Source organism: Symphalangus syndactylus, chromosome 8 (assembly GCF_028878055.3).
Source record: "Symphalangus syndactylus isolate Jambi chromosome 8, NHGRI_mSymSyn1-v2.1_pri, whole genome shotgun sequence".
Classification (NCBI taxonomy): Eukaryota; Metazoa; Chordata; class Mammalia; order Primates; family Hylobatidae; genus Symphalangus; species Symphalangus syndactylus.
The window spans coordinates 130,133,887-130,152,115 of record NC_072430.2 but is presented as its reverse complement, the minus strand read 5'-3'; the positions used below and the strand labels follow the sequence as shown (position 1 = coordinate 130,152,115).

At 38.9% G+C, this 18,229-nt stretch overlaps 1 protein-coding gene across 7 annotated transcripts in view; it reads right to left on the bottom strand.

The window, feature by feature from the left end:
• Positions 1 to 18,229, bottom strand: part of NYAP2 (neuronal tyrosine-phosphorylated phosphoinositide-3-kinase adaptor 2) — a 330,902-nt gene that overhangs the window by 209,718 nt on the left and 102,955 nt on the right. For all 7 annotated transcript variants that reach the window (XM_063645748.1, XM_055290808.2, XM_055290803.2 and 4 more), the window contains one exon: positions 2,949 to 3,250. In XM_063645748.1, the coding sequence (XP_063501818.1) occupies positions 2,949 to 3,250 (302 nt within the window). The remainder of the gene's footprint in view (positions 1 to 2,948; positions 3,251 to 18,229) is intronic.

Genomic DNA, 18,229 nt, shown 5'->3' with positions numbered 1-18,229 from the left:
ACTTGGTAGAAGAGATTTGCATATATCTACTTTTGCAATTGCCATTTTATTAAGTGTTCTGAAGAGAAAAAAAAAAGAGAAAGTAAAATTTCCATGAAAAATGACTTCTCTATGGAAGTCTACCATTTCTGCACTGGGTGCCGACAACTTATGTAGCCCACTGAACACCCTCAGAGCTCCTTTTTAAGGAGAAATGCTGGATTTGGAGTTGGTGTTTAATAAGCGCACTACCTATCACGTATTTTTTCCAAGTCTAACGAGTCTTTGCTGCGGCAGTTTAACCACATCTGCTATTTTGTCTTCAGAAGAAATAAAGCTTGTTGAGCTGCTGCCTTCTGCTTGACAAGTAGCCATTGGGAGCCCACTATTCTTGGATGGTGAAGACATCTGAGAGAATTATGAGACTCTCTGCCCCAGGAACTAGCTATGAAATATCCCGAATGAATGGGAATCCCTTCTATTTTTAAGACAAGTGAATTGCCACTCAAATTTTTCTTCTATGGGACAGTAATCATGATTTTCTCCATACTTTCACTCTAGGTAGCCCAGCTCCCCCTCCATGAAGGGGTCTTTTCTGAGGTGTGTATTTTACACTCTTGCCAGAAATGTTTCTGCCAACAAGGCATTGATAACACATCCCTTACTGGCTACTTTCTTTGTCCTTCTCATCTCTCTTCTCTCTTTGGGTGGTTCTTTTATTCCCCTTTATTCTTGAATTATTCCTGACTGCATTCAGGCCCCCATCTTTCAGTGATCACTTTCTTAAATCAGTAATTTTCTTTGAAAACAATCTAACACAATTTATTGGGTAGTTTTCTGGCAGTAGAAGTAGGAGAGTGGTGACTTCTGCACAGAGAATTGCAGAAAATAAAGAGAAATGAAAAGCACCATGTATCAAGGAAACCTATGAGCAACATTTAAAATTTACAGACGGTAGGCCTCTGGGGCCTTTTAGTGTGCTACTGAGTTAACTAAACACCTATTAATACATTGTTTCTAAAAAATGTGTTACAAGTTGAAGGACTTACTGATAACTCTGAATCATGAGAAAAAGGATCAAATGTCTAATACTCTAAGAGGGCAGAGGAATAACAGTTTTACACACACACACACACACACACACACATGAATGTTCATTGTAGCACTATTCATTGTAGCTGCAAAACAGAATCAATCTGAGTATTCATCAACAAGATAATGATTAATTACTTGGCTGTACACTTCTCTCTGTTAAAGTTGTTTCTTGACAAATTGCGCACCATGGAAATTAGTTACAATAGAAGAAGTGAAAATACAAAACACAAGACTCTATGCACTGTGATGTCAATTTTGCAAATATGCAAACACATACATGTTATTCATTTGTGTGTCTTAACCTCATATACTTATATGCAAAGCATTTTTTGTATAGGTATAGTAGGAAAAACTGAAGCCATAGGAGATTTTTTTTGTAGAATTTATGGACTGACTCTATCTCCAGGCATTTATTGGTATTATTCAATATGCACTGAAGATACTGGTTGTTTTTGGCTAAAGGCACCTGAACACCAATGAGAGAGAAAGGAGAGACAAGGATGATGGAAGAGACGGCACATACCTCATAGGCATCTGATCTCCTGGACTGCCTATGAGAATCTGTGGAAAGATTAGGCCAGAAGGCCAAGGGGCTTTCATGAGGGACTAGGAAGCCCATGTGACAACAAACACTGCCTAGTTGAAGAAAGGACCATTTGGCTCTCTGAGGCAAATATGATACTTGGTACCCTAGGGGCTCAGAGAGGCTTGCTGTGGAGAAAGGAGAGTGGGGCAGAAGAGGAGCTATGGGACCTGGTGGAACTCCTCTCTCAAACTGGTCACTGGCAGCATTGGGAACCTTGAAGTGTTTTCCACATTTGCTATGTAAAGATCTGAATGTACCTGTGCAATGAGCTGAATGTTTGTGCTCCCCAAATTGAAATGTTGAAAACTTAATCCCGTAATGATTGTATGTGGAGGTAGAAAGGGAAGGAGAGCAGTGCTTTCATGAATAGGATTAGCGTCTTCCTAGGAAGAGGCCAAGGAGGCCTTTCTGCCCTTTGAGGATACAAGGAGAAGTCGGCAGTCTGCAACCAGGAAGTGGGCCCCAACAGAGCTCTCAGGCTTCCAGCCTCCAGAACTGTGAGAAATAAATTGCTGTTGCTTATATGCCACCCAGGCTATGGTGTTTTGTTACAGCAGCCCCAACTGACCAAGATAGCTTGTGTCAAGGCACACTTAAGCCTACTTTCCCACCATGGAATTCTCAGGAGTAACTCAGGGAAGCTGAGACTCTACTAAATTCAGTAATGCCTAAAGAGCTGGTGAGATCTGGTGTTAATGTGACCTAATTTATATTCATAGACCAGCAAGGAGGCTGGGATATATTTGATTTGTATGTTTCATAGCTGAGAAAAAACACAGGCAGGTAAAGGTAAAAACTGGAGATATTAAGTAGAGTTTAAGATTATAGTATGCACACACATACACACACAAATACATAAATTCATATTCATTGGAAGGAAATTCACCAAAACGTTAAAAATGATTATAAGCTTTTTCTTGATATTTTCCTGAATTAAAATGTCCCCTTGGTAATCAAATAATAATACCTTTAATTGTATAAATAGTATAAGAAAATATAACTTTTAGATATATTTCTGGGCAGAATATTTTTTGAATAATTTGAAGCTTTAAAGGATTAAAAAAACTCATATATTGCCTTCCCTTTCTGAACCATCAGAAATACATTCTTCTGGAAATTTGACAACACATCAATAAATAACCTTCCCCTCAATTCTTCTTTTCTAGGACTTCAGGGTGAGCGGCAGGATTATGTGGCCCAGTGAAGAAGGCACTTGCCCCTGGGCATGCTGACCTGAACGTACTATCTGAAAGAGATTTCTAGGTGACGTGGGTATGGCGTGTTTTACCTTCAGTCCTCTCAGGGGGTTTCCCGCTCTTACTGGCTGCAGTGCTGCTGACCGTCTCTGATGAGGTGCTCAGCTTGGTGCTGGGGTCCCTCTTGGGCTTGGGTGGTGGTTGTCTCCGTGAGCCACAGCTGCTGTCATCGTCTGTGCCCCCAACCGAGTGCAGTGACTGTGATCTCACAGAAAAGCCACTGGAGCAAGGATGGGGAAGTCTGTCCTGAGGAGCAGGCATTGTCATGAATCCCATGCGGAAATGTTTGCCCACGTAACTCCCTTCGTGGCCTCGCCCTACTTCTCCACCTATGCTGTAAAAGAAAGCAGACCAAAAACCATGAAGATAAAAGGAGCCAGGATATACAAGATCATACATGTGAGCATATTTCTAATAGGGAAAATTTCAAATCTTCATTTTAGTCCGGTGAAAGGCTGCCTTTTAAAACAAACTCAAGTAGGATGAAAGCATTCTAACTTTTGTGTTAAATTTTGTTTTCCCGAAAGGAAAGAAAAAATACTACATAGAACACTTATCTTCAATCACTTTATATTTACTTTGAGGTAAATCTTATCAGTGGCTTAAAATGTAAACAAGAATTCCATGACTATGACTCAGATTCCTTTTGATGTGCAATTCAGCCCTAGTGGTCAGCACTTGAGACTCTTGTCCACTTCATCAAAACCATTCCTGCTTTTATCTGCTTAATATATTGGAGAAAATGAAACAAAAAACAATAATAAATGTTCTGTTATGAAAGAAAGAAAGGAAAGAAAAGAAAGAGAAAGAAAGAAAGAAAGAAAGAAAGAAAGAAAGAAAGAAAGAGGGAAAGAGGGATAAAGAGAGAAAGAGAAAGAAAGAAGAAAGAAAAACAAAAAAAGGAAGGAAGGAAGAGAAAGAAAGAAACAAAAGAAAAAAACAAAGCAAAGCAAGACAAGCAAAGCAAGATGGGAGGAAGGAAGGAAGGAGGGAAGGAAGGAAGGAGGGAAGGAAGGAAGGAGGGAAGGAAGGAAGGAGGGAAGGAAGGAAGGAGGGAAGGAGGGAAGGAGGGAAGGAAGGAAGGAAGGAGGGAAGGAAGGAGGGAAGGAAGGAAGGAAGGAAGGAAGGAAGGAAGGAAGGAAGGAAGGAAGGAGAAAAAGTAAAAAGCAAAGGAGAGGAAGGGAAAGGAAAGGGGAGGGCAGGAAAAGAAAGGAAGGAGGGAAGGAGGGAAGGAAAAAAAGAGAAGAAGAAAGGAAGAAAGGCAGGGAGGGAGGGAGAGAGAAAGGAGGAAGGGAGGAGAAAATATTTGCTTAAATTGGTGAAGGTATTGCCAACCACTCTCAGTCCTCCAGAATCTTCAGTTACATTAGAAACAGTTCTACTAAGAAATCAGACACACAGAATAAAACAGCAACATTGAGTAAAGAAGTGTAGCTTAAATATCGTTTGATCCTGAGATGATTCTAATACTTCATAAATATTCAGTGTATGCAAAGTTTCCAAATTTAAGGTTCTTAAGTTTTACATAGGAAAGTTTGAACAAAAATATTAAAATATAAGAAATCCCCTCTAATTTTGAAACTCAAGCAATTATTTAGGAAATGACTCTTGGGCCTCTGTCTATGCTATCAAGTAATAGTGACTCCTTTATGAAGAGAAGGGACACAAATGTGAATGTAAACTTTTAAAAGGAAGATTTTTCTAGAGTTTCTTTTTATCTATGAATTTCATTCACCAAGAGTAAACACAATTTTTTAAAAATACCATTACAAAATATTTGACTAATTTTCTTAGATATGTTTGAATGGTAAGAAGTACCTCTGGGTATATGAAGTTTGGAAGCTTGCTGAGTCTACCTTTCCAGACATGTAAGTTTATTCAGATCTTCATTTAGTAAAACTAATTTTGGCTGGCTCTGCCTTCATAATATGATGGAATTTTGTATCTTTCATATTGTTACAACGTTTGTTATAATTTTAACATTCCAGTAGGAACAATAATGAAAAATGAGATTTTCTTTTCCTTCTTCAACTGGGGACTTATGACAATCACATGTCCTTTGGGGATACAGACAAGAAGAATTTAACAAGAACATTAGATTCTTGATTCTGGCCTTTAACACCAATGATAACTTGCCACTCAACCCAAATTATTTTATATGTATTTTTTTCTGAATATTTTCAGTTGATATTCAGACACTAAGCACGGAGTACCATCTTTGCAATAAAGGTGTTTGGAATTTCAGTCCATTAAAAATCAACAGTATCCAGAAGCACGAATGGAGTCCAAGTGATGGCTAAGGGGCAGTGTTCACATCATAGCCGAAAGTATCCTAAAGTCAGTGCAGTGTTTTTATGTGTTTTATTCTCTGTCTCTGTCTCTCTCTCTCATTCTGTGTGTGTGTGTGTGTGTGTGTGTGTGTATGTTTTAAAGAATGGCAATTAAGACATACATTAGAAGCTTATCCAAACAGAGTGGTTTGTGAAAAATGAAGAATTTGAGAAAGGATGGGGTAGTGGATGTGAGGGGTAGTCTTGGTATAGGAAGGTCTATCTTCAGTTTGTGATGATTGTGGCTTTGGATGATATATTTGATATATTTGGATGATATATTTGCTTTCAATTATTTTTCACCCTAATGTCTTTTGTTCATTTCTGTTTCATCACTGTACAAAAGGTGCTTTAAGGATTTATTTAGCCAGTCATCCCATTTCTGGTAACACAGCCACCTGGGGAAATTTATGCACGTGTTAATGCACATGGGCATTTATGAGAGTTACTAAAAATAATTCTATCAGCAATTTCTCAGTGACTTTTGACCTAAATGGAGCCTGAACCTTTTCCCGGACTGATAATTTACTCTGCTTCTTCATTTCAGAATTATCTTTTTTAACAGCACACAACAACTTAATCTAACTCTATCTGCTTTGGTTCATATACGCCTTTTACACACACACATACATACACACACACACACACACACACACACTAGCATTTCTTTCAAGAGAAACTCAATGCATGCTTCAAGCACTAGCAGGTACCACTGCAAGTTTAGTTTGACCAGGCCGTAAATGCAAGATGAAGAAATAGGACAAAAACAAATTTGGATTCAAAGACCATTGTTCAAGTCAAGGCTAGGGACAAACAGTAAAGGTGATGGCACATCTAGGCTCAAGAGACCCGGAAAGATTATTAGTCCAAGGCAAACTGAAGATTGGGAAGTACAGCATTCAACTAGTTTCTGAATTTGCTAGGAACCTGTGGAGTTTTTTAAATATACAGATTCCCAGACTCCATATGAAGGGCAATGATTGAATCATACCTGTTGAATGAGAATCTCTGTAGGTGTAGAAGATGAATTTGTGTTTTTAAAAGTATATCCAGATGTTTCTGATGTAGCTAATCCAACACCCCCCCACCCCCCGGCCCACGCCGCCTCCGCCCAGAAATATTAAGAACAATAGTTAGGGCCATTAATGAGTAGATACATCAATTAGAAGCAATCAGGAAGAAGCAAATACTAGGCAAAATATCACGAATGAGAAAACTTACAAGCTATTAGCCAAATCTTACTGGGTTATCCTGCAGTAACAAACCATCCCCAGTCCCTAATGTTTTTTAATGATATAGGTTTGTTTCTTGCTTGTATGAATGCACATCAACTGTAGCTCTGTTTCACATATCTTCTTCACCCCAGGAAGTATCCCCATTGGGACTTTTTCTCCTGGTAGAGAAGGAAAAACAGCAACTAACTTATATAACGTCTCTCCTGGCTTCTGTTCAGTTGTGGCTTATAATCTTTCCATCACTCTCCACTGACTAAAACCAGTCTTATGGTCAAGCTTGAGGTCAGTGGCCTGGGACATATTCTCCTCCAATAAGTACTGCAAGTCATATGGCAATATATGGGGATGCATATTCCTTGTACGGGTAGGAGATCAAATACCTGGCAGCTGTAATGGTATGCAACTGAGATCTCTTAAGAGAGCACTTGCCATGAGGAATGAAGTTAGCTGACAAGACAACAATTATCCATTGAGTACTTTATGTTTCCAATCCCTATAACTCTGGACTCTACAGAGTTAAAAGGTCCAGGTCCCCAAAGAGGGCACACTCTTTCTAGAAGACACAGCAAGTGTCCCATTGAACAACTTATAGCTGCCCCTTGGGCAATTTGAACACCCCTTGTGTAGTGGGTAACAGGCAACAAGAAGCTGATCATGGTGGTGTACACCTGTTTCCCAGACACTCTGGAGACTGAGGTGGGAGGTTTGCTTGAGCCCAGGAGTTCAGACCTGCAGTGGGCTATGATTATGCCACTGCACCACTCCAGCCTGGGCAACAGAGCAAGACCCTAGCTCTAAAACAAACAAACAAACAAAACAGAAGTATCGTTGCCATTGTGGAAGATATCCTTGATCCTGGTCAGCAGGAAGTAAGGCTGATTTTATGCAATGGGGCAGAGAGAAGTATGTGTGAAACCAAGGTTATCCACTCGGGTGCCTCTTGGTACTGTCTTGCCCAAATGTGACTTTGAAAGGTCATACGTAGCAACCCTGGCCCAGAAAGGTTATGGTTACCAGGGGCTCCAACTTCTCATGAGTGAGAGATTAGTCTCTCCACCAAGTAAGCCACTGAGACAAGTGGAAGTGTTTGCTGAAGGTGGGGTGAATTTAGGATGAATGATGGAGGAGGGAGATGATGAGAACCAGTCGTAGCTCCCATACAAACTGCAGTGATGAGGGCTGTAGTTTGTCTCACTAACTGCACCCTTCCAAGTTTCCCCTCAAGAAGAGCCAGAAGGGAGCCAGGAGAGAACTGTTCCCCAAACCTGCAGGAGAAGGACATCAGCTGAGTCTAGGGAGTGAACTGTGGCAGCCATGGAGGTGTGTGGCTCAGAAGTCCCTCAAGAGAGAACCTCATCTGAGGGTAGCAGTCAGCTGACAGCTGACAGCTGCCGTCTTCCAAATCTGGCGCAGCATTTTAGTTGAGGCTGTGTTGTCCGTGGGCAGCTCCTAGACAACGGATGAGCACAATGAGGTATTACACCTGGTTACTTCTTCCCAGATTCAGGCAACCTTTATGGCTGGCTTTCCCTATTGCACTGATCAAGACCTTCCTTCTCATCACTGCACCACAGTCTGATGATCGTCCTATTCAACTGCTTTTCCTCCCCCTCTCCTTTTACAGGTGCTAGACCTGCATTGTGATCTGAGGTTTGTCCTGTCTCTTCTGCTTCCTCCTTCTTTATCTCTCACAGGCATTCTTCCCAATAAACCTCCCAGACTTCTAACTCTGTCATGGTGTCTGCTTCCTAGGAGACCTGAACTGACGTACTTGGGAACAATTCCTCCGGCATTCAGAAACCAAAGAAGCAGGGAAAGAGAAGGCGTCACGACAAATGGAAGACCCCAGAAATAAGGAATGCCTGTGAAAATAGGTCATTCTCCTGCTTCAGACTGAGCATTTAAATGAGGCTTAGAGCATTTAAATGAGGAGTTAGAAGCTAACTGCACTATAAGAATATTTGGCTGGAAGTGAAAGTTATGTGGGCTAAAGAAAGAGTCTTGTTGCAATAAGACTCCAACACTCAAGATAGATTAAGCCTGACACATCTCATGTTATAAAAATAAAAACAAGTTTCATAATCCTGAATTTAAACAAGTATGCTTTTTCTCATCTAATGAAGGCAATGTTGTGAGATCTACTTGTCTGTTGGTTAGTTATTCCATTACAAAACACAAAGTGTAAAATATTATCTAAATCAAGGAGGGTTATTTTTCCAGAAGTAATTGATGCAATGTTTGTAAATATCTCCACCAAACAAATTATTGGCTAGTAGACAGGCCTGGACATTTGTGCACTGGAACCATGGAGTTATAGACTATCCCAGAGCCATTATTTAGCAGCTGTATAACATTAGCTACTGAATCCCTGGGGCCATTTCCTTAGCTGTTTAATAGTGGCATTGGCCCCGTAAAACTGGTATCAAATTTACCTGATTTACTGCATACGAAGCACTTAGCAGTCTGATATATAAAATGCAGTCAATAATTTTAGCCTTAAAATTCCTACATTTATTTAAGTCTTTTCCTACTGAATTTTGCTTACAGGGTAATCATTTGCATTATAAGGCCATGCCTGTAAAGCATGCCATATGGTACCATGTAACCTCAAAAAACTTCACACAAAGAAAGTCAAAATAAAATCCTACATTTAACTCAAGGTATCAAGATAATCTAGGCAACTATACCCCTCATGTTGTTAACTTTCTTAAATACTTGCATCAATTTTTCAAAGCACCTGCTGATTAGGACCGATAAAGAAAGGTACAAAACAAGCACTTCAAAACTGCTCTGACAACGCTAATCACCAGTTTGTTCCTTGCCTTGCTGTCTGCTTGAAAGCCATCAGCATTTATGTTGTGTATTTCCTTATGAGAACTGCTTCCTTTCGAAGACAAAAACAAAACCCATGAGAAAGGCGAGCTGCTGAGGTGAGACATCATCTTCAAAAGTGACAGGGGTGTTGCTTCTGCATGCAATTTTGAGGCAAACATGTCAATATTTTGTAGTAGAGTTATCTTTGCTAAGCATTGGGAAAAATATAATCCCACTCCAGATAGATAATGATGGTGACAATGATGTAGACTGATAGTTAGATAATGATTGATAGATAAGTAGATAAAGATATTGATCCTCTTTTATGCACATCTAGAAATTTGAGATACAAACTGAAGGGTTGCCTAGGAGTGTGCCTGCATGAATAGTTCTTTTCTGTAGTGATACTTTGGAGCTGAGCTCAAAAACCTGTCTCTGAAACTGATTCATACTCTAGTATATTTCTACCTTTGCAAACTTTGCAAACCATTTAGGATTTTTTGTGTTAAATTTTCAAAAAGATGTTTTTATCTAGTATCAGGGAAAGGGCACATTCAACCATAAATTAAATGGGGGAACATCTAAAAGGGAAATGGTGGCGGTTACAGCTGTAAAGAAGAGGATGAGATTTGCCTGTGGGCAGGTGGGCCACTGTCACCTGTTAACTCTTGGAATCTTTCATGTGGGCATTTCACTGTGAATGAATAGAAAGAAACTAATATTTACACTTTCTTCATGAAAAGTATGATTTAAAAAGTTTATATTTTATGCTGCCTCCCTATCGCCTTCTCTTTAGATGCTCAAAGCTAAATGCTCACTTTCTGCTGCCCACTGAACATCCTCCTGGCCCATCCTACCAGAAGGATCCCTGCTCCAGCACAATGGCCTTTTCTAGGTATCAGGACCAGCTAGGCTGAGCTGTGCTCATGGAAACTGGCCATCGAAAGAGCCACTAGTAACACCTCTTCCTATTTGACAAGGAAGATGCCTCAACTCAAAGTCAGACTTTTAAGAGAGAGGCATAATTAGGTACATCTGCTTTGACTTTTGGCAGATGGAACTTGTCATACAATTCATCATATTCACACACTCTCCACAGCCCCATTGACCTTGAGTACCAATGGCTGGTCACATTCACTTACCCCCAGATTCATGAAAGCAGGCATTCTGTCTCCTTGCTCACCACTCTAGTCACTAGCACATATTTGTTTTACAAGGAAAAATGAATAATGGAAGTAAGTCCACTTTGGAGATAGCCTAATAGAAGGATTAGTTAAAAAAATTTGTGAACATATTTCACTTTTGCTTCCCAGGGATGTATTCTCCTTTATCTTTGCAATGGAAATTCCTGTAGGGAATCTTTTTTTTTTTTTTTTCTCTCAGTCCACCATATTGCTCAGTCTCAGCCAAACAAACGTTGGATCACCCTGTCCACCGTGACTATTTTAGGAACCGGCAAAGTCCTCAAGGTGGTCCAATCGGAGTGAACCCAGGGCTTGCATGAAGCTGCACTGGCCAGAAGTCTGGACCTGCTTCATCCTTCCTCCCATTATGAAGGAAGATAAGTGGGACCAGGTCTCCAGGCCTTGAAGAAGATCTGGCTATAGCTATGTCTGCAGCTAGAATAATCCCAGAACTGTTCAGGTATGTCAACTACTAAATTCCATTTTGTTAAAGCCAATTATATTTGAGTTTCCTGACAAATGTATTGAGAAAAGTCCTCAATGAACCAGTATAATAATGTGCAGACAGTAGTTACTAAATAAGAGCTATTGGCTAACTTTTATCAGAAAATGCAACTGGTGTCAGGGATAGACTGAGGATGATACAACACAGGAAACAAATGCATCCCACTTTATTATTTGAAGAAATCCCTCCTTTTTAACACTATGAATAAAAATAATTAACTGCTTTATATATTTGCCCTATATATAGTTTTTAAATCAGGAAGTATACTTGGATATGAAAACTTGGCTTCAGTAAAATTAAACTGTGTTCATATTTTCTTCCAAATTGTTCACTCACCATTACCCTTAATGTCTTCCCTGAGCCACACATGCTCATTCAAAACCATAATTTGTGGATTTCTTGCCTTAGGCTCAAACACTCATTTTCACCACTTCATATCCTCAGTGATATCTATTTTCTACTTTATGCACCTAATATTTTAAGTCTCCTAGTTTTTTTCAGACATTAATTTCCTGTGTCTGGCTCTTTATTGATACTTCTTGGATATGAAGGTCAAGTGTTAAAAGTGGGATTTTTACACATCTTTTTATTAACTGCTGTGATGAACTGTTATAGAAAAACAAAATAAAATGACAAGAAAAAAAAACAAAACTGTCCTGAAGAGAAAGGACTCAGTTTCTATTAGTTCCAGATATACTTTAAGATGATGATGATGTTTTTTTTTTTTTTCGAGATGGAGTCTCGCTCCATCACCCAGGCTGGAGTGCAGTGGTGCAATCTCGGCTCACTGCAACCTCTGCCTCCCAGGTTCAAGCAATTCTCCTGCCTCAGTCTCCCAAGTAGCTGGGATTACAGGCACACATCACCATACCCAGCTAATTTTTGTATTTTTAGTAGAGACGGGGTTTCATCACCTTGACCAGGCTGGTCTCAAACTCCTGACCTCGTGATCCACCTGCCTCGGCCTCCCAAAGTGCTGGGGTTACAGGCATAAGCCACCTTGCCTGGCCTAAAATGATATATTTTAAATATCAAATATGTTCTTTCTCCTTGGTAGGAGATTTCACCTCTGCCAAAATTCAGTATCTTAGAATTTGAGATATGTAACTAACCAACTTATTTACTAGCTATCCAATTATAGGTAGAAGACATATATTTTATGAACTTCAATTAGCTTATTTTTATAAAGAAACACTTTCCAGGGTTGTTAAAAAGTAAAATGAGATAAGACATTTTAAAATAGCCTATCAAGGTGGCTGATAAAAGTACAGGTGCTATAGACTGAATGTTTGTCCCCCCTGCTCCCCCACCCCAAATTCATGTGTCGAAACCTAATCCCCAGTGTGATGGTATTTGCAGATGGAGACTTTGGGAGGTGATTAAGTCTTGGGGGCAAAACCCTCAGAATGAAATTAGGGCCCTCATTAAAGAGATCCCAGAGAACTCTCTCACCCCTTCTATGGTGTGAGGACACAGAGGAAACAGTCGTCAATGAACCAGGAGGCAGGACCTCACCAGACACTGAATCTGCCATCAGCTCGAGCTTGGATTTTCCAGCTCCCAGAACTGTGTGAAATAAATGTCTGTGCTATTTATCCTAGCAGCCTGAGTGTACTATGACAGGAGGCTGGACAAATGTTAATTTATCTCCCCTTCCTTCCTGACTTACCTAACTCTGTATCAATTTTTATCTTTTATCTGTATCAAATTTTATCTTTCTGTTCCCAGTCATCAAATAGCCATTTTTAATAAGTTTCCACCCTAGAGCACCATGAAGGAAAACATACTCTAATCATATTAATACATTTTGTTTATTTTTGTAAGAGGGCTTCAACAGTATTGTCATGCAATATACTTCCAAATCCAGATAGTAAATGAAAAGAAAAAGTCAAGAAAAAAAAACATAATTATCAGCTGGAAATAATTATAGAGTTGTGCAAATCTATTGAATGGGTTTTATGGTCATCTGTATCAAACACCATGATAATTTAAGATTTTTATGAATGTTAGAGCTTAGGGTAATCATGGCTAGGGAGTTATGCTTGAAAAACAAGCACACAACTTATTTATCACAAAGTGCTATTGCCAAGAGTTTGAGGTTAATATTGCTGCCCATTAATGTGATGCTTAATTATAATAAAGTAAGGAGGTTACAGAGGGAAGTAGAGAGATTTTTTTTAACCTCTATCAAAGTTCCTTTTCTTCATTTCTGAGTTTCTAAAGAGGCAGGACAGAAATATAATGCTTATTAAAGCCAGAATAAATTCTATGGAACATCTTTAAGAGACTTATTTTTACTTAAAACATGACAAGTGCTTTTAAGATTAACATATGTTATTATCTACGGTACTTTGGAATCTAAAATTAAAACATTCCTCATTTCTATACATAAGACTCTTCTACTCCTTGAAGTGTCATGGCCTAAGGAGAGGGTATATGGAAAATAAATTATAATATTCAGATTGAACTTAGAATGCAGTTTACAGAAGTTCACATCGTGGGAGATCTTTTCCAAAAATTCAACCAGAGGAGGGGAAGTTCTGGAAAATATATTTTATTTGTGTCTTCAAAACTGACATAAGCTTTGAATATGGTTTGAGAACATGCCAAGTTTTTAGAAATGAGTTTAGCTAACCATATGTGGCTCATTTTTTTCAACCTAGAAGTAGAAACTAGAAATATAGAATAACATACAATGGCCTTGAACCTCCCGAGCAGAAGGCCTTAACTTAATGCCGGTTTAAAGTATAATAACTGGTTTAGCTTTCTAAAGGTACGATTTTTAAGGAGGACAAAATAGCTCTGTCTTGAGGAATTTATTTACTCACTATTTATTTACAAAATATCCAAGTGTCTATAGTTTGTCAGGCAGTGAACAGAGCAGAGTGGTCAAGCTCTTGAACCCCTATGATTTCAGCACCTTGTGATCAGATGTTCTCTCACAAGAAGTATAAGGTAGGTGCAATGGAAGAACAAGTCCTGGGGCCCTAACAACCACCAAAGGGCTGGGAAGCCCCATGGGAAGATGTGGCTTTTCAGCTGATGCAGATCATGAGTAAGACGTCATCAGATGAAGCGAGAAGTTGAAGGAAGAAGCGGATTTGTGAGCTGGCAGTGGGGATCTGTAGAAATTGAAAAATTATCAGTATATTTGAGCAAAACTTAATTGGACCTTGTCTGTCTTGTATTTCCAATGGCTGGAACAGTGTTTGGCCCAAAGGAGCAACCAATAAGTATCAATTAAACAAATGAATGTATACATATATGTTTGGGAATAGTTCAAGAATAACTCACAGGTTTCTTAAGCGACAGAACGGATGATACTATTATTTAATGACATTCTTCTCTATTTCCTTCTTCAGTGGCCATTTTCTCAATTTATGATGAAGGAGAAAGGAAAAGTCTGTGATACTCATACACTATTAATTTTTGTCCCTGTTGGAACCAGTAATCTGAATGCAGAGATCAACTTAATCCTCTTCTCTCCATCTCTACCGCTCAGCTTTGGTTTAGGTGCTCATCACTTCTTGGCTAAATTAATACAATTGCCTCTTAGCTGATCTTTCTCTACAGTGCTGCCAGATTTATCCTTCTAAATGCAGATTTGCTCATGTCACTCTCTAAATTAAAATCCTTTGATAGCTCTTCCATTTATTTGGGCTAAAAATCCAAACTTTTAAGTTATACTTATGGTCTTTTAAGGTCTGGATTCTATGCCAGTTCTCATCTGCAACATGTTCCCTTTCTGACCTCAAGAATTCTCTAATGGAACATGTTCCTGCCTTAACATTGCCAAAGGACTCTATGATCCTCCATGTGATAGCACCTCCTTTATCACACCCTTCAGGTGTGTTCTCTGAGTTGATCTCCTCCACTGGTCTGTGAGCTCCTTGAGAGCACAGACCATGCATTGTTTGTAGCAAGTGGAAAGTGGGTAGAGATAGTGGAAGAGAGAGAAAGATGTGACCCAATTAAAACTGCTAGGTAGATCCAGAAACTTTTCTTTTTGAACTATTTTGGGATTGGCATTTTCGAACTCTCATTGGAAAGAAAAACTACAATGATACTATGAGGCTCAGGTATGATTAGCTGATAATTGCTTTCACTGTTGAAACAAACAAAAAAATGTATGATGGAATGCTGTTTTCAGATATCCCAACGGCCAATTAGAAAAATTGAACATACAATTCTAGCTCTATCACAAACTAGTTCTGTGACCCCAGGCACATTAATTCATTCAGTTTTGTTATCTTCACCTCAAAATAGAGGCTACCAATAATATCTCTCTCTCATATTGTTTTATACATTATTTACATGCCTGAGATAACACAGTAGAAGCCTCTAAATTAATCATCATTTAACAAGTCCCTGGATTAGATATCATTCTCCTTCAACTTTGTAAACATCTTGATTGACACCAATGGCATTTTGAATTCCAGAGTCAAGAGGCTACTCTCTGGTTTGTCCATACACTTATGATCTGGAGACTAGATTGTATGCTTATGAGATCAGTTATGTTTACTCTCAAACCTTAAGCCAGTTTGAAGTTGGACCTAGAGGGAGAACACATGTTCCTATTAGTAAGAACTGTAAAGTCATGCCCTGGATTTGAGAAAGACCCAAACAACTCAAAGAAGTGGCAGATGCCATACTCTCCAGTATAATTTCAGTATGTTTTCTTCTCTGAAAAGCTTCCTATCAGTAATAAGGCAACTAGTTACTTTCTCAGCCCAGACTATCATCAATGACACAGTATTAGACACTGACACCACCCTTGAATGCTTCCTCTTTTACTACTGTTTTAGGGTGCAAAACTACCAAAATATGTACCCCGTTTTGCAAAATCTCTATTCTCCATAATATTGGAAGAAAGGGATTAGCATGACCCCAAACTATTTCTGGCATGAAATTTCACACCAGAAAAATGAGTTTTCTTGAAACCTGTACTTCCCAGGTATATTGCCATCTATTCATTGACCTTCTAGCAGAGAGATGGGGTGATTTGTCAAACAAAATCAGAAGACTGAGATAAAAAACCTTTCGTGTTAGCTGTCTTAAACCTACAGCATTCGCCCTTCCCAAACATTTGTAATATGTGCTTCTTCTGATAATAGTGTCTTAAGATTTAATGAAATAATGCTCTAAATTTCTTGAACAAAACAAGATCTAAAAGACTTTATAGAAAGTATCTGGAAATTGAAAATATTTGAGCACAGTGAAATGCTTCTTGCAAAATATTCTGCTGAGGTCTCAAATATTTTGCAGTTTAAAACAGAGTCATGGAGATGAAAGGGAAAAGCACACCTCAGACAGATCTGGAAATCCTAGCCATGTATTTACAGAATCATTGTGAAAAATGAACTATCAAGGAATAAAAATAAAACAGTTTCATGTTTCATATCAATCCAAAAATAATTCAATGTCTTTCTAAATAATGAACGTAACTTAAACTTACCCTTCTTAAGAATTAAGATAATTCTGCAGTTACACGTAGTACACACCTCTTTATGACTGCAAGCTTTAGGAAACCTCGGTTTTGACAAATCTGAGCCTAGTCCCTCAGAATAATACCTCAAGGTCTATTTCACTAACAAGATTCTCCAATGAGTGGTCCCTGGGTCTTTCTCCTCTACATCTTTCAACTTCTCTACATCATTAACTATATTTTTTCCTCTGGTATGCTGACTCAATATTTCTTAACAATTTTTCCACATATATTATTCTTCCACTTTATTCTCCATGGTATATTCTTCATTGATTATTCTCATCAGCAATCCTAAACATTTCCAACTCCCCTTTCTTTAGCAATACTTAGCTCAAACATCGTGAGCTCCTGCTTCATCTCTTGTATTCTTTCTCTATTTCTCTCTCTCCCTCCCTTTCTCCTTCCCTTCTGCTATTTTTTCTTCTCTCTCATTCATTTACTAAATCATTCATTCATCTTTAATTCACAAACATCTATTGAGAATCTCTTTTGTGCCCAATACATTGTTAGCCGCCAGGGATGCACCTTTGAACAAGATGGCAAAGTCTCAAAAGGGGTTCTCAACTTCTTATCACTGTCCTTAAGTCACATTCTTTGTGTATCTGTTGTACTCTGGCTTCTACCACCAAAGAGTCTACTGAAATGGTTTTCTTAAAGCGGTGGCTCATGCCTGTAATCCCAGCACTTTGGGAGGCCAAGACGGGCGGGTCACCAGGTCAGGAGATCGAGACCATCCTGGCTAACACTATGAAACCCCATCTCTACTAAAAATACAAAAAAAAAAAATTAGCCAGGAATGGTGGTGGGCACCTGTAGTCCCAGCTACTCTGGAGACTGAGGCAGGAGCATGGCGTGAACCCGGGAGGCAGAGCTTGCCGTGAGTGGATGGTGCCACTGTACTCCAGCCTGGGCAACAGAGCAAGACTCCACCAAAAAAAAAAAAAAAAAGTAACCTTTTCCTTGCTAATGGCATAAACTAGAAAGTTTTATTTTTCTCTAGATTCTTCTCAATACCTTTAGAACCATTTTATCTCTTTTAGACCGCAGCTTCTTTCTGGAATGTCCTATTTCCTTGGCTTCCTAAATACTGTCCTCTCCTGCTTTTGCATTTTTCCAATTTGTCCTACTTGGTATTTCCACTGACTTCTCTTATTGCCCCTCATGCTTCAGTGTAGGTCAAAGTTCTGTTTCCCCTTTTATGATTTTTCTGTGCTTGTCGTTGACAAATATCAATTTTTAAGACTTCAAAGCTATCCTGTCCACATGATTTTCAAATCTAATATTCCATGGTTACCTCCATTCTGAGACATCTGTTTGCCCTCTCAACAAAATACTGCACATTTCCAAATGAGTGTTCCTTTGACACCCAAGATTAGCATGTTCTAAACCAATATCATCGCCATCTCCCTTTTCGCTCTAATGAAACTTTGTCTTCAAAGCATCATTCTCTCAGTCACAGAGAACAAATGCTTCCAAGAAATTTGACACCTATATACTTCCTATATATACAGACACTCAAACTGTCAACAAATTCTTCCTCTTCTACCTAGATTTCACATCTGTTCCCTATTTTCCAAACCATCTACAAGGCTTTTTATGAACTTTTGATCCCAGCTACTAAATGATATTCTTACTCGGATTATTTGTCTCAGTTTTCCCCAGCAATAATGCATTCATTGACCTAAAAAAAAAAAAAAAAAGTCCTAAAAAATAAACGGGATCACATCAATCCTCCTCTTTAAAGTCTTCAGGATTATCCA